Source organism: Haliotis rufescens, unplaced genomic scaffold (genome assembly GCF_023055435.1).
Source record: "Haliotis rufescens isolate VD_foot unplaced genomic scaffold, xgHalRufe1.0.p SCAF_15, whole genome shotgun sequence".
NCBI classification, from domain to species: Eukaryota; Metazoa; Mollusca; class Gastropoda; order Lepetellida; family Haliotidae; genus Haliotis; species Haliotis rufescens.
This window is the reverse complement of record NW_025963835.1, coordinates 30,308,493-30,325,360: the sequence shown is the minus strand read 5'-3', so window position 1 is coordinate 30,325,360 and position 16,868 is coordinate 30,308,493. Positions and strand designations below refer to the sequence as shown.

The window sequence follows — 16,868 nt, the reverse complement described above, 5'->3', positions numbered from 1 at the left end:
ACAGTCGCGATTAAAATTATTATCTACAGTTTACGAACGCAGTGATTCTTTGTAGATTCTAATTAAACAGGGACAAAAGGTACTTATGTGAGGAATCGAACCCTGATACGAACGCACTTACTACTGAACTACCACAGTTCAAATTAACACCGGTTCGTATTGAAGAAGTCACGAATGAAAGAATACTAGAATAATCACTGCAACATGGCCGCGTTCTCAAACGTCACAGGTTATTACCTAATACAGGTGAGGTGAGGTGAAATAGGGTTTAACGTCGCGTCCAAGGTTATTATACTTATATAGCGACGTGCATGTACGTGTGTGTGTGGCTGCTTGTACTGGTCCGGACTGATGCCGATTTTATGGTGATATCACACTGAGATACCATGCCGCAGTTTATCATGAATACCCCACTCAGACACAGTATACTGACTCCGAGCCGACCTTGTTAGCCCCTTAATGCCGAACGCCAGACAGGGTAACAACAAGTACCACCTTTTAACGTCTTTTGGTGTGAGGCCGCCAGGGATCGAACCCCGGACCTTCCGCTCTCCGGGCGGACGCTCGGCCACTAGACCACGGAGGCGGTCTTACCTATGTTTGTTTGTTGTTGTTTAACGCCGCACTCAGCAATATTCCACCTATATGACGGCGGTCTGTAAATAATCGAGTCTGGACCAGACAATCTAGCGATTTACATAATGAGCATCGATCCACGCAATTGGGATCGATGGCATGCATCAACAAAGTCAGCGAGCCTGACCACCCGATCCCGCCTCTAAGACAAGCATAGTCGCCTTTTACAGCAAGCATGGGTTGCTGAAGACCTTTTTCAGATAGTGTCTGCTCCGCGACAGTTGCGTAATCCATGCCATGTACATTGCATCACACGTCCGCCATCAACACTGCTATATATGCTGCTGATGACATCTACATGCTGACACACAAACACAGGTAATCATGTCAATCAATATATCACGAAGCACTGGAGCGGTGACGAAGACTGTCTCACGGCAGGGTCTAAAGTTCGAACCTCGCTGCGTAATAGACTAGAGCCGTAGAGTAAAGGGATTCATAATTATAATTCTAGTATATAATTTGTTTTTGTTCATGTTCGATTTCAAAGTAAGTGTGATGTCAACCTTGGATGTAGGGTGTCATTTGAAAACAGCAATTCGATAGCCATGAATCATATTGGTAAATAGTGTTTCGTTCGAAGTGAAAGGCATAACATATTTTTCAGGAAGTGAAAGGGTAGCTCTAATTCTTTTGATACGCCTTACATGCGGGATCGATACCCCACATGTGAGTGAGTTTGGTCTGACGCCATTTGAACATTATTCAAGTTATACCACGGCGTGTCAGCTTGATGTGGGAGAAAAGCCCGAAGTGATGCAGGTCTCCGACGTTTACCACTTCGGAGAAACCCACGAGCGCTGGTATGGTACTGACAGACCTAGAAACATAATCGGTACTAAACGGGCTTGGAACCCACGATCATAGGTTTCTGGCATGTCCAAGGGACGCAACTCTGTACGTTGAATTGCCACCTGTGCTACGTTTAATGTCAGGCTATTCTGGTTAAGGGGGAGGGAGTCTCAAAGTGATGCTGGTCTAAGACGTGTACCCGGGCAGGGGAATTTTGCTGACAAACAGAGAACCATGATGAGGGTGAATCTGGGATTCGAACCCCACATCAACTCGGTGGTTGGGCAGTTGATCGAGTGGCGCACTCACTCACTCACTAAACATTTCACTCACTCACTCACTCAACCAACCCGCCCACCCAAAGTGAGTGAGTGAGTGAGTTGGGTTTAACGCCCCTTTCAACAGTATTCCAGTTATATCGCGGCGTGGCAGCTTAATGTGGGAGGAAAGCCCGAAGTGATGCAGGTCTTAGACGCATACCACTTCGGTGAAACCCACGAGCACGGGCATGGTGCTGACAAACCTAGCAACATAATTGGGACGAACCGGGATCCGAACCCACAATCATAGGTTTCTGGCGTGCACAAGGGACGCAGCGAAATGCGGCGCCTTATACGACTGGGCCATCTGTGCGCCCCTCCCAAACACTCACTCAGAGGCGACTCACGGGTTCGGGGGGTCAGGTTCGCTGACTTAGTTGAAGCATGTCATCGATCCCAATTGCGTGGATCGATGCTCATGATATCAATCACTGGATAGTCTGATCCAGACACGATTATTTACAGACCGCCGTCATTTAGCTGTAGTATTGCTGAGTGCGTTGTTAAACGACAATCAAACAAACACTATAGATGGTATTGCCCTGAGACCCACCCTGTATAGCAGCGATCAAAGTGGCATGCCCTGCGTGATGTGACTAAGAGATTCAAAGGAGAGATATAGTTGCAACCAATCAGAAATAGCGAATTTGAAATAGTAATATTTTTTTTTCAAATTATGTTATAAGACAGTTGTTGACACAAATTCGGACAATATAATGTTTTATTGACCTGATGGTACCGCAAACGATCACTAAGTATTTGGAGGAAAGGTTTAGTAATAACACCTATTCAACCACACACTTACCTCTCAGTACTATCAATGTGCCTTTAACAAGATATAATAATACCTATGAGAGAAGGTAACTACAGCAACTACATGGGCATAACTCTTACATCGTTACCAGACCCGTGAAGATCCGGGATGGAATTATAGGTCTTCAGCAACCCATGCTTTCCGTAAAAGGCGACTAAGCTTGTCGTAAGAGGCGACTAACGGGATCGGGCGGTCAGGTTCGCTGACTTAGTTCATGCATGTTGTCGTATCCTAATTGCGTGGATCGATGCTCGTGATGTCAATCACTGGATTGTCATGTCTAGACTCCATTATTTACAGACCGCCGTCATATAGCTAGAATATTGCTGAGTGTGGCGTTAAACAACAAACAAACAAACAAACCAAACTGATCACTCACTCACCCAGCCTACCCATCTATCCACCCACCCACCCACCCACTTACTCACTCACTCTTGACCACTGATCTTTTGGAAGAACAATAAATGGATTTCAAGAATACCCAGACAACTCAATTTATGTTAACAGCGAAATTATTATATTTGTACATGTGGATGTAAATAACACTGGAAGCAAACGATAAAAAATATACTTTTTAATGGTAAATACTTGTAATATAATTCCATACATAATTCATTATATAAACAACGCTTCGTGAAATCCACACCCTGAACGACACATATGACGTATAGATCAACGATATCCCCAGAATGCTTACTGGAACGTCGTGCATAATGAATGCACTTACTTATATATACACAGCAAATAATGAGCCGAATTTATTATTCATGAAGATATTGATTCGGGAACACGTGTATACCAGAATAATTTCAGACTGCCATTACATAACGACTTTTGTCTTGTATTGTAATCGTGAATCATCGGTAATGTCCGTTCACGGCTGAACATATCTCTGATACAAACCCAAAGAAGGCAACGTCTAATTTTTTTGACAATGGTCGGGATGAAAACGATGCTTTCTTTTTATTGTAAGATGGGAAATAGTAATGTTATTTTGTTTAATATTTTGAACAAAACGTGGCGATATTCTCCTTGTCACTCACTCACTCACTTACTCAATAAACTCATTCTAGTCACTTCATGGGAGTTTAGTATGATTGTTCATCAACAATGTCGGAAAAGGTCCCCTGAATACTGTATAACCTATATGTACCGTCGTTTGTATGTATGTATGTATGTATGTATGTATGTATGTATGTACGTATGTATGTATGTATGTGCTTTTGTTTGTTGTTTAACTCCGCTTTCAGCAATATTCCAGCTATATGACGGCGATCTATAAATAATCGAGTCCGGACCGGACAATCCAGTGATTGACATCATGAGCATTAATTTACGCAATTGGGATCGATGACATGCCTCAACCAAATCAGCGAGCTTGACCACCCGATCCCGTAAGTCGCCTTTTACGACAAGCATAGTCGCCTTTTACGGCAAGCATGGGTTACCGAAGACCTATTCTACCCCGGATCTTCATATATATGTTTGTTATCAATTCATGAGTAATGACAGTTTCCACAGAGAATTTGAACAAACTATGTATTTTGTCACATGAAACCACAGCACTCCAGCTTCATCTCATTAAATTTTAATGTAATAAAGAAATACTTACTTACTTACTTACTTTAGAGATTTAACGTGCGCTTTCCGACTGATGCGTATTTCGCACACTGAAGAAATACTGCAAGTATTTGACGTGTAACGTGGACCGCATGATGACGGCATGACGGGTGTGTGTGTGTGTGTGTGTGTGTGTGTGTGTGTGTGTGTGTGTGTGTGTGTGTGTGTGTGTGAACCAGTTTGTTTGAAGTTGCAATATTCCCGGCATATCTTGGGGCCTGTCAGTAACATATTTTGGGTTTGGAAAGAATAATGGGTCTGCGTGCGATGACACACCATTCGTTTCAAACTTTAGGAGGCATTAAGGCAGGGGTAGATCACAGTAAGACAATATCACAGGTATAACATACGTTTTGTTTGTTTATTTGTTGTTTAACGCCACACTCAGCAATATTCCAGCTATATGAGTCTGGACCAGACAATCCACTGATTGACATCATGAGCATTGATCTACGCAGTTGCGATACAATGACCACGTCAGCGAGTCTGACCACCCGTCCCGTTAATCGCCTCTTATGGGTTGCTGAAGACCAGTTCTACCCCGGAACTTCACGGGGAATAAGATCTGTATGAACACCGACTCAGACAGACATTATGGCATTTCGTTCCTAGTTTCCAAATGGAACATGGGGCACGGGTGGCCCAGTCGTCTTAGGCGCCGTGATTCGCTGTGCAGAGTTGCGTCCATTGGGTACACCAGTAACCTATGATTGTTGGTTCGAATCCCGATTCGCCCCGATTATGTTTCTAGGTTTGTCACTGTATCACTTCGGGCTTTCCTTCCACTTATAACTGGAATACTGTTAAAAGCGGCGTTAAACCCAACTCACTCACTCACTCAAAATGGAATAATACACAACTAATGGGCGATTTTGTGAAACGTAATGTGTCCTGTTCCAACAGAACATACGGGTTTCATGGAATACTTTACACTCAAAGTTTAGGCCATTATTTATCGTAAAATATTATTTAAGGTAACATATTTAAAAAGTTCATATCGATATACTGAATGACTTTTCAAAGTACTTCCCCGTGGTGTAGATAGAAAGTCTGCCTGAGAGAAGGGGTCGTAGGTTAGATCCTCTGGTCGCGCCATACCTAAAATGCATTAGAATATAGTACTTGTTACCCTGTTTTGCATTCAGCATTAAGAGGATAAAACAAGGACTAGTCGGCTCGGAGTCAGTATACTGCTTCTGAATGGGGTCTCTATGTTGAACTGCGGCATGGTATTACCGTGACGGCACAATGAAACGGGCATATGTCTGATTATTACAAGCAGGCATACCATCTTGAACGTGACGTTTCACTATCCCCATTTTACCTCACCTCAACTCCGAAATGTGAATAAGGGTAACGATTCCGTCTTTGCTTTCAGACACTTACTAGCAGACACATAGCTCAGGCACCGACCAATTATGATGAGGAGGGGGATGCTGGAAATATATTTTGTCCTCGGGGGCCTGAGAATTTGTATTGAGATGATGTAACTTTATTCAGCTACAGCTACGAAACAAAAAATGTTTTAATTAAAAACTGTAATCCTAACGCTATGCAACAACGTGTCAACTTAGTTTTTAAAGAATTGTCTTGGACAATTTATTTTGTTGGATAAAATGCCAGCCCCACTCCTCAACCATCCGGAAGCTCAGCATCCTACAGACAATGATGTCGTGTTGTCTCCAAGAACAGAATAAGGGCTGAACGTACATGACAAAACAGATTTTCTAGGAAGGGTATATTTAATTTGACAGCAGTCTGATATAGATATTATGTCACTACAACTGTCACAGACAGCATTTGGCTATTATCGCTATGATCACAACGATGTACAACAAAAAGAGACATACACCCAACAGGGGTGGTTTTGCCCATTCAACTTCTTCTGCCAACTTTCTCGGCCTGGCCCGTTCAGCTTCTTCTGCCAACTGTTTTTGCCTGGCCCGTTCAGCTTCTTCTGCCAACTGTTTTTGCCTGGCCCGTTCAGCTTCTTCTGCCAACTGTTTTTGTTTACGATAAATCTCTTCCCGAGCAGCTTTAAAATCACCATTCGTATAATTACTGCCCTTATTCCTGTCCACAAGTGTGTCTACAGTTTCAATCAGACTGAATAATAAAAGACGCTGGTTAAACATATTCCTGTCCATGTTGTCCACAAAGAAGTATCTGTTTTCTGACATTTTTAAAATGTGCTTAATTTCCGGATCAAGCGTTGGTAAAAGGTGTGCTTCAACAGCCCGACCAGCCCATGTCTATAAATAGACTCCTGGGATAGCGTCACCATACGATAAGGCCATATTTGTACTGTTAGACGACAGAGCATGTAGGTCAACAAAGGTATCTTTAGATGCACATCTGACATGCTATCTTGAAATTTAATGTTCTCTTTTCCAAAGTCTCAATTATCAGTATCACTACATTGTATCCCTAGTGCGTGGATCGATGCTCACTGTTCCAGTTACTGGATTATCAGGTGCAGACTCGAGTTTTACAGGGCGCCGTCATATGGCTGGAATATTGCTGAGTGTGGCGTTAAACAACAAACAAACAAACAAACTTCTCCAAAGGTGATACTTTATACGAGTGTCACATATTGCATACAAGTGATATATCCCAATATAGTTGTGTATTGCAATATCCATTGAGTAATAAGTAAAACATGCTTGAAAGTTCAGTTTGAAAATGATGTTTTAAATATCAGCATTCTATATTCGAAATCATGGCTCTGCATCTCCTCGGCACTGACTGGACAAGTGTTCGAATTCTGTCCTGCGAAATTCTTCGCTATTCTGCTTGTAACGCGTTGGCCAGTTGTGGGGGTGTCTGCTGCGTATTCTGACGTTGACGTACACGTCGATCGAGTTCATCCAAGAGGTGTTCGATTGGGTTGAGACCTGGAGATCTTGACGGCAGGGGCAGGCCGTTGATGTTGGCATTATGAAGGTAGTCTACCGTGACACGAGCTGTGTGCGGTGGAGAGTTGTCCTGTTGATACAGCGGTCAATGATTGGAAGGAGGTGAGGTTGAAGAATTTGATTCATGTAGCGATTTGCTGTCAAACATCAGCAACAAAAATTGCTGCGTTTTGACGCACCGTTTGTCGAATATCAGGCCACTTCCAATAACATATGTCCAATTTATATACTGGAATATTTTGTGTAGTCAGGTTCAGGTTCAGGTTCTTTTTGTGAAGAGTATATATATATATATATATATATATATATATATATGGGTCCTGTGTATGAAAAACATCTTGAAGGGGAAATTTCATCAGGAAAATTGGCATCGGAGAGATTCTTGTTGTTTTCTTCAATCTTTGGCTTGAGTTGATGATTGTTCTTCAGGATGGTAGGCATATAGAGAGGTCACTGATTCGGGAGTAAACTCAAGAGTTACTCCAGCCGGATTCTAACACCAGATTCAACGCGCATGTTGACGGGGAATTGGCTCTTGGGGGAATCAAGGACAAAATCGACATCACTGCCCCGGAACGTTTTATGCACAACATGTACAACGAATACACAATGAGCGTAATACCTGCTCTGACAACACAAACACAGCGATGAGCGGATCTTCCAGCTCAGGCATACATGAGGTGAGCGGAGCTCCAGCTCAACCTCATGAAGTTTCCTATGAGCGGCACATCCTGCTCGAGGTCGTCCCTACACCAGCACTCGGAATACCAAGCTGACTAACAGTGTAATGATAACATTATATAGAAACGAACAACAATGGGCAGACAAAGAGACAGTGACGTTGCTCTGGACATTGGACATATGGGCGTGATGAACCGACTCAGTTCAGGGGATGATCAATTAAGGCAAGTAGAATCAATCGGGACCTAGAAATTTGTTCCAAGATAATGGAACTTTTTTAAGCTGCAGCTACGAAACCCAAAATGTTTTTATTAAAAGTTGTGAGCCTAACGCCATGAAACAATGTAACTTACGGCTCGTGATAAAGCATGATTAGTTTTTCAAGAATTGTAAAATATAGTTTGTTTGATAAAATGCCAGCCCCACTCCTCAACCATCCGGAAGCTCAGCATCCTACAGACAATGATGTCGTGTTGTCTCCAACAACAGTAGAAGGGCTGAACGTACATGACAAAATGGATTTCTAGTAAGGGTATATTTAATTTGACAGTGGTCTGATATAGATATTATGTCACTACAACTGTTAACGACAGCAGCAGCAGCATACGGTTATTATCATTATTATGATCACACAAGCGACCACCAGAAATATGCGCAATTTAGCATCTCCTGCCGACCGTTCTTGCCTGGCCAATTCAGCTTCTTCTGCCAACTGTTTTTGCCTGGCCCATTCCGCTTCTTCTGCCAACTGTTTCTGCCTGGCCCATTCAGCTTCTTCTGCCAACTGTTTTTGCCTGGCCCATTCAGCTTCATCAGCCAACTGTTTTTGTAGACGATAAATCTCTTCCCGGGCAGCTTTAAAATCTTCATTCGTATAATTACTGCCCTTATTCCTGTCCACAAGTGTGTCAACAGTTTCAATAAGACCGAATAGTAAAAGTCGCTGGTTAAACATATTCCTGTCCATGTTGTCCGCAAAAAAGTATCTGTTTTCTGACATTTTTAAAATGTGCTTAATTTCCGGATCAAGCGTTGGTAAAAAGTGTTCTGAAACAGCCTGGCCAGAGCTTGATTCCATAAGGGAATTTCTCCTTGCGTATTTATCGCAATGTGTGAACATGAAAATTGCATATTTGAAAAAACGTTTACCAAAAAGTGAAGGAAGGCACAGAAGTGCTGCCTTATCTTCTTCAGTGATCTTAACAACGGTACTGATGACTATAATTATAGCATGGTATCCACCGGGTCCTACCGAGACGGCCTTCAGTAATGGGTCATCTTCATCAAAGTCTGGTCCTGATGGTATATCAACTCCTGCCGCTTCGACAACCAGTACCTGCCGCTCACCCACTCTGTTAGATGCTGAACTAACTGCATTTCTTATCAATCCGCCTGTTGCTTGTTGTGAGTGGAGTATGTCCTGCCCCAATATGTAGTTTCCCAGGGCACTTTTACCGTGCCCGCGTTTCCCTACGAGTAGTAAGTTCAGCTGACAGCCTTCAGGAAGTTCAGGCAGGTGTTCTCGGCATCCCTGAAATCATGATGACTCCTGTTACTATTATAATACAGTACTGTAGCTCCCGCATATTCCCGATACAAATAACAGAGTTTCATAAACTGGTTGTTTTACAGACAAATTATGAAACATTTTCCTGACAAAGGCACTGGTTTGTAGTTAAAAGGACAATGGCGACAGTTAAATTTGAATCACTATTTTACCTGACAATGTATTCACTTGAAAACAACTTTTCAGTCTTTTTATTGCTGAAATTTGTAAACGACCTAGCCCTTATACATGTAGTACATTTACCAGAACCAGTCGACATGGTGACCTGCCAGTTCTTCGATCACTTTTACAACAGGCTAAGGGGAATAAGCACCATGTTATTTTCATCTCACTTTGAGACTATCAAGGTTGTTTCATTTTTGTCGACAATTAATATTCCACATGACATCATGGTATTCAGCAACCCATGCTCGCCGTAAAAGGCGAATTTGCTTGTCGTAAGAGGCGACTAACGGGTGGTCAGGCTGTTGATGCAGGCAATCGTTTCCCAATTGCGTGGATCGATGCTCATGATGTCAATCACTGGATTGTCTTGTCCAGACTCGATTATGTACAGACTGCTGTCAAAAAGCTGGAATATTGCTGAGTGTGGCGTTAAACAACAAACAACCAAACAAACAAATGTTGTATGTCATATTACTCTCGGAGGATATAACTTCGACAATAAGTTACAACCAGCAAGGTACCTTAGCCAACAAACTAAGTCCGTCGGAATCAGGTTTCCCACATTACAGGACAAAAACATTTCCCCCCACAGTTCCACCCCTACTGACTGACGACGTCAGAGATGGAACGCTGAATCACTCATATTGTAAGAGGGAGACAACGTGTGGCAGTTTTGATGCAAGAGTTTACTGGAGTACACGGCTGACACCATTACTACAAGCTTCTTTCTAGAGCCACGACATAAATCAGTAAGTCTGCCACACAATGAGTAATGTACAGACCCAGACTATCATTTCGAACTGCACTTCGCGTTGATCCGAACACAAACGTCCCCTATCTGGAAGCGACCCATAAATCTCCAGCCTATCTCAAAACTGTTTGGGCCCGCAAGTACCCTTTAAATGAGTGAGTGAATATGGTTTTACGCCGCTTTAAGCAATATTCCAGTAATATCACGGCGGGGGACACCACAAATGGGCTTCACATATTGTACCCATATTGGGAATCGAACCCAGGTCTTCGGCGTGACGAGCTAACGCTTTAACCACTAGGCCACCCGACCACCCCCCTTTTAAATGAGCGCTGACATTCAATGAATTCATTACTTGCTATTCAGAAGGTAAAAACGCATTTGGCATAACAGTATGAATGTGTGTAATAAGTTTACGGTGAAATGAGTCAGTTGTTTTTTGACCTGTCGACTCTACCCGCAAATGCATTCGACATATTCAGTGTTATGAGTTTGCATTTATGTATATAGACCGGCAACTGTAAGTATCAAATAATGACTCCAGTTGTAACTTTAGGATTCCTCTTTACTTCAATATTCTGTGACCACAGTACAAATATAATCACATATAATCAATCGTGTCTTTAATGTTAATATTACACGTAGCTATCTCACCCAGTCGCAATGTTCCCTGAAGTTGTCATGGTTATATGTTTGTAGGACGCCACTCGCATACTGAAAGGAAGTTCATATATACCTATATTGTATATTTAGTGATGAAATGCTTCATTCACAGACAAAGATAGTACATAATACAAAGTACATATACATGGAACACAATAGTCACGGCACTGTAGCTCACCTAGATGTGAAGTCAACAGTGTAAAAGTGTCACCAAAGACAAGCACGAAACAGAAGTTCAAGTATTTTCTGCACACTTAAATTGAATAATTTGAACAATTCATAAGGAGAAACATGTATGTCAACGTTCACCTCTCACATTCTTGAAATTTCAAAGAACATGTTTACGGAGCCAAATATTCATTTGGATAGAATAAATACGTAGAATTTTAACGTGGCTAAGAATAGAAGGTTCATGTTGGAGACTACAACAAACGCCACAAATAGAAAATTCATTACATTTTGAAACAAAATTGCGAAGGAATGGTCATAAAACATGTTTAGCTTCAGTATAGTCGAAGTACAAATGTCAAATCAAGGTCAAAGTTTTAAATATTAATTTTAATGTCAATATTTAAAATAAACTGAACATGGCAGCCATATTGAAAAATTGGATCGGAAAGTCTTGAGTACATTCAGGTGGCATCATAAGCGGGAAGATGCATGTGAAGCTTCAGCTTAAGTGGTCAAGTGATTTCTGAGAAAATATAGTTGACAGTGTGAGGAAATGCACACATCGAATAAACGACAAAATTGAAATATCATGAAAAACAGAATGCATGCGTCATACTGACTACACACATACCAAATTTCATTACATTGTGAAACAAAATTGCTGACTCATGGCCATGTATAGCTTTGTCAATATGGCTGCCGTGCTACGAATAAATACATAAACTTGATAAAAAACAGCTATGTTCAGAGCAGTTCCACAAGGTGATGCTTTTTTTCGCTTTACTCGTTTTCACCGAGACAAAACCCCGTGAATACAATGTTCGTTTTTCAAAGACAACCACGAGTGATCACAAATGTGGTTTCATACAAAAAGAGCCACGGCACCCTGGCGGCCATATTGAAAGTTGGATTTGAACCTAGTGAACAAATTGTCACCAATGGTGGGAACATGACTGATGCGTTTCACTTTCGTTGGTCCAGGGGTATCAGGAGAAACACACACAATGGACACTGGACAAATAAGGCACGAACAAAACCCAACACAATCAGATACGAACCAGCAGTGTGAAATATATGGGTGCGGCAGCCAGGAGACAGGTTACCAGCTGGCGGACGAAAGAGGCCAAGAAGATTTCACCTGGAACAAAGTCAGCATGCATCAAAAGAGTAGAACCAATTCTTTTTGATACCTATATTTTAGATTTAAGTTACCTGATCAACTAGCACAAATGGAAGTAGAATTCAAAATCCGCATCAGTCAGCTGCTGGTTGTACGATATTTCCCCACAAGGATCATCATTGAGTTTATTGAGCGAATACAGCAAAGGACCGTGAAGGTTGGTAAACCACATAATACTTTATGAAACCTATATCACTGCCTTATTGAAAATCATATTCCCGATCGGGCACTTGGACACGCACAATGCAGCGGGTGATGCAAGGGAGGTACTCCGCTTATCCAAAGGGAGTTAATCAAACAATTGACTCTCGTCACGCTAACCCCAAATGTCGTTTGTTCTGCAAATGCACTTATATTAAAATCACATCATTTCAATCTGTGGACCCTTTTCGTCGGGATGTCCATTTAAAGCCCTTCAATCGCTTGTATTTAATACCATATCCCAACCATATAGAAGTACCATACCAATGTACCTTTGTGATAATGTACCCACATCAAAGTGCAACCGCATTTTGAAGTATATACTATTTCATATTTTAGGCTTGTGACTTTCTAATTCACCCTATTGACTGTTATCGAGTCAGTTAGGACCAGGACACTTTCCCTACATGTCGGCCAGTGTGTACAGCCCTCGCTCTGCATTCCACTTCAGGGAATTAACCATTACATGTTGCCCTGCGTGAAGATCTGAAAAACCCTCTATGGGACATGACATTGTATGGCGTGATAAGATGACACGTAGGGCACCAACCTTGACCAGCATTTCTCTGAGACGTGGAAAAACGCATTGCAGCTTGGTAGAATATTCTAGGTACCGCGGAGAGAAATCAAAAGTGAAAATCCGCCTGCTCGGGCTTTCCCATGTCTATAAATAGACTCCTGGGATAGCGTTACCATACGATAAGGCCATATTTGTACTGTTAGACGTCAGAGGATGTAGGTCAACAAAGGTATCTTTAGATGCACATCTGACATGCTATCTTGAAATTTAATGTTCTCTTTTCCAAAGTCTCAATTATCAGTATCACTACATTGTATCCCTAGTGCGTGGATCGATGCTCACTGTTCCAGTTACTGGATTGTCAGGTGCAGACTCGAGTTTTACAGGCCGCCGCCATATAGCTGGAATATTGCTGAGTGTGGCGTTAAACAACAAACAAACAAACAAACAAACTTCTCCAAAGGTGATAATTTATACGAGTGTCACATATTGCATACAAGTGATATATCCCAATATAACTGGGTATTGCAATATCCATTGAGTAATAAGTAAAACATGCTTGAAAGTTCAGTTTGAAAATGATGTTTTAAATATCAGCATTCTATATTCGAAATTATCTAAATATCAGGAGAAACGCACAGGTAGATTTTCAGTAAATTTATTGTACCTAATACAAATATGAAATTTTTGAGCTCGATAGTCACATGTTGTACACAGGCATTGAAAACTGTTCATAGTCATGTCACATAAGGCCACAAGGTTGCGCTGAAGTCAGTATCTCGTGTGACCGCCCCGGGCAGCAATCATGGCTCTGCATCTCCTCGGCACTGACTGGACAAGTGTACGAATTCTGTCCTGCGGAATTCTTCGCCATTCTGCTTGTAACGCGTTGGCAAGTTGTGGAAGTGTCTGCGGCGTCTTCTGACGTTGACGTACACGTCGATCGAGTTCATCCAAGACGTGTTCGATTGGGTTGAGACCTGGAGATCTTGACGGCAGGGGCAGGACGTTGATGTTGGCATTATGAAGGTAGTCTACCGTGACACGAGCTGTGTAATACCTGCTCTGTCAACACAAACACAGCGATGAGCGGATCTTCCAGCTCAGGCATACATGAGGTGAGCGGATCTCCAGCTCAACCTCATGACGTTTCCTATGAGCGGCACATCCTTTCACACCACATCCTACACCAGCACTCGGAATACCAAGCTGACTAACAGTGTAATGATAACATATATATAGAAACGAACAACAATGGGCAGACAAAGAGACAATGACGTTGCTCTGGACATTGGACATATGGGCGTGATGAACCGACTCAGTTCAGGGGATGATCAATTAAGGCAATAAATATCATACTATAAATAACAGTACTTAACGGGAAGTGATATGGTAGCCCAGGTTGGCCGACGGCCAATATATAATGAAATGTTGGTGAGGATTAACAACGGGGATTAGCGTCTTATACATAATGGCAATTAAGTTATGGAGACATATACATGTCATGCCTACAGGGAAATTAACCTTTGGAATCAAATGTTCTTGAGACAATGGTTGTCCCAAATCAGTCGCTTTGACACCTCCCCTCCCAAGCTAACACGAGTCCAAATTGATACTTTTACACTAAAAGGAGTGAGTGAGTGAGTATGGTTTTACGCCGCATTTAGCAATATTCCAGCAATATCACGGCGGGGGACACCAGAAATAGGCTTCACACATTGTACCCATGTCGGGAATCGAACCCGGGTCTTCGGCGTGACGAGCGAACTTTTTAGCCACTAGGCTACCCGACCGCCCCACACTTAAAGGAAACAACAGTGCAAATGTGTACATGATCAGTTAGATGAGTTCATGATATTGTTGAAATCCTTGTGCAACACATATACCTATACAATGACGGTATGAAAGTAATCATCTAGCCAGTTTTATTTAGTGCCCGTTTGAAAAATAACCACTAAGTCTTGATCTATGTATTGTGCAATTTCACTACAAAGAATTTACCACTTTGCACGGATTCAATAAATATTTCACTGAAGGTTCTTTAAATTCAGGAGTTTGGTTTGGTGGTGAGACTCAGTTCCGAATAATGATAATCATAATTATTAATGTCATAAAAAGAACAAGTTAAACAGCGCAGCTACGAAACCCAAAATGTTTTTATTAAAAGTTGTGAGCCTAACGCCATGAAACAATGTAACTTACGGCTCGTGATAAAGCATGATTAGTTTTTCAAGAATTGTCTTGTAAAATATATTTTGTTTGATAAAATGCCAGCCCCACTCCTCAACCATCCGGAAGCTCAGCATCCTACAGACAATGATGTCATGTTGTCTCCAACAACAGTAGAAGGGCTGAACGTACATGACAAAATGGATTTTCTAGTAAGGGTATATTTAATTTGACAGTGGTCTGATGTAGATATTATGTAACTACAACTGTTACAGACAGCATACGGCTATTATCGTTATGACCACACCAACGACCAACGTAAGAAATATAGCCAACCGGAATGGTTTTGCCCATTCAGCTTCTTTTGCAAACGTTCTTGGCCTGGCCCATTCAGCTTCTTTTGCAAACATTCTTGGCCTGGCCCGTTTCGCTTCTTCTGCCAACTGTTTTTGCCTGGCCCGTTCAGCTTCTTCTGCCAACTGTTTTTGCCTGGTCCGTTCCGCTTCTTCTGCCAACTGTTTTTGCCTGGCCCGTTCCGCTTCTTCTGCCAACTGTTTTTGCCTGGCCCGTTCAGCTTCTTCTGCCAACTGTTTTTGCCTGGCCCGTTCAGCTTCTTCTGCCAACTGTTTTTGCCTGGCCCGTTCAGCTTCTTCTGCCAACTGTTTTTGCCTGGCCCGTTCCGCTTCTTCTGCCAACTGTTTTTGCCTGGCCCGTTTCGCTTCTTCTGCCAACTGTTTTTGCCTGGCCCGTTCAGCTTCTTCTGCCAACTGTTTTTGCCTGGTCCGTTCCGCTTCTTCTGCCAACTGTTTTTGCCTGGCCCATTCAGCTTCTTCTGCCAACTGTTTTTGCCTGGCCCGTTCAGCTTCATCAGCCAACTGTTTTTGTAGACGATAAATCACTTGCCGGGCAGCTTTAAAATCATCATTCGTATAATTACTGCCCTTATTCCTGTCCACAAGTGTGTCAACAGTTTCAATAAGACCGAATAGTAAAAGTCGCTGGTTAAACATATTCCTGTCCATGTTGTCCACAAAAAAGTATCTGTTTTCTGACATTTTAAAAATGTGCTTCATTTCCGGATCAAGCGTTGGTAAAAAGTGTGCTGAAACAGCCTGGCCAGAGCTTGATTCCATAAGGGAATTTCTCCTTGCATATATATCGCAATGCGTGAACACAAAAATTGCATATTTGAGAAATCGTTCACCAAAAAGTGAAGGAAGGTACAGAAGTGCTGCCTTATCTTCTTCAGTGATGTTAACAACGGTACTGATGACTATAATTATAGCATGGTATCCTCCGGGTTCTACCGAGACGGCCTCCATTAATGGGTCATCTTCATCAAAGTCTGGTCCTGATGGAATATCAACTCCTGCCGCTTCGACAACCAGTATCTGCCGCTCACCCACTCTGTTAGATGCTGAACTTGCTGCATTTCTTATTAATCCGCCTGTTGCTTGTTGTGAGTGGAGCATGTTCTGCCCTAATATGTAGTTTCCCAGGGTCGTTGGTCCAGAGTTTTCTGAACTTTGTCATACCCACTCACTATTAGGTGAACAGAGGCACATTTGGAACAAAGTCTTGTACCCAAGGAGACACCGCATGTCTTCAGTGTGGGGCAGGACCGAAGTCCAGGAACCAAGCTACCGAAACGCAGTCACCCATTCAAGGACTCTCCATGACCGATGTTGCCACCTCCACCTGAT

The 16,868-nt window shown here is 42.3% G+C and overlaps 1 protein-coding gene across 1 annotated transcript; it reads right to left on the bottom strand.

Moving 5' to 3' along the window:
• Positions 1-6,082: 6,082 nt before the first annotated feature.
• Positions 6,083-16,653, bottom strand: LOC125380117 (prothoracicostatic peptide-like). Its single transcript, XM_048396442.1, has 2 exons — positions 15,583-16,653; positions 6,083-8,572 (listed from the first exon to the last, which is right to left on the bottom strand). The coding sequence occupies exons 1-2, from the start codon at positions 16,031-16,033 to the stop codon at positions 8,406-8,408; spliced, it is 618 nt and encodes a 205-aa protein (XP_048252399.1). The 5' UTR covers positions 16,034-16,653; the 3' UTR covers positions 6,083-8,405.
• Between the last annotated feature and the right edge of the window lie 215 nt (positions 16,654-16,868).

Bases quoted from the DNA above. Each gene is read 5' to 3' on its own strand.
- LOC125380117 (XM_048396442.1), bottom strand. From the start codon at position 16,033: ATGAAGCTGAACGGGCCAGGCAAAAACAGTTGGCAGAAGAAGCTGAAT. The intron at 8,573-15,582 runs GCCAAGAATGTT...TGAATGGGCCAG, and splicing joins GAAGAAGCGAAACGGGCCAG to GCAAAAACAGTTGGCAGAAG.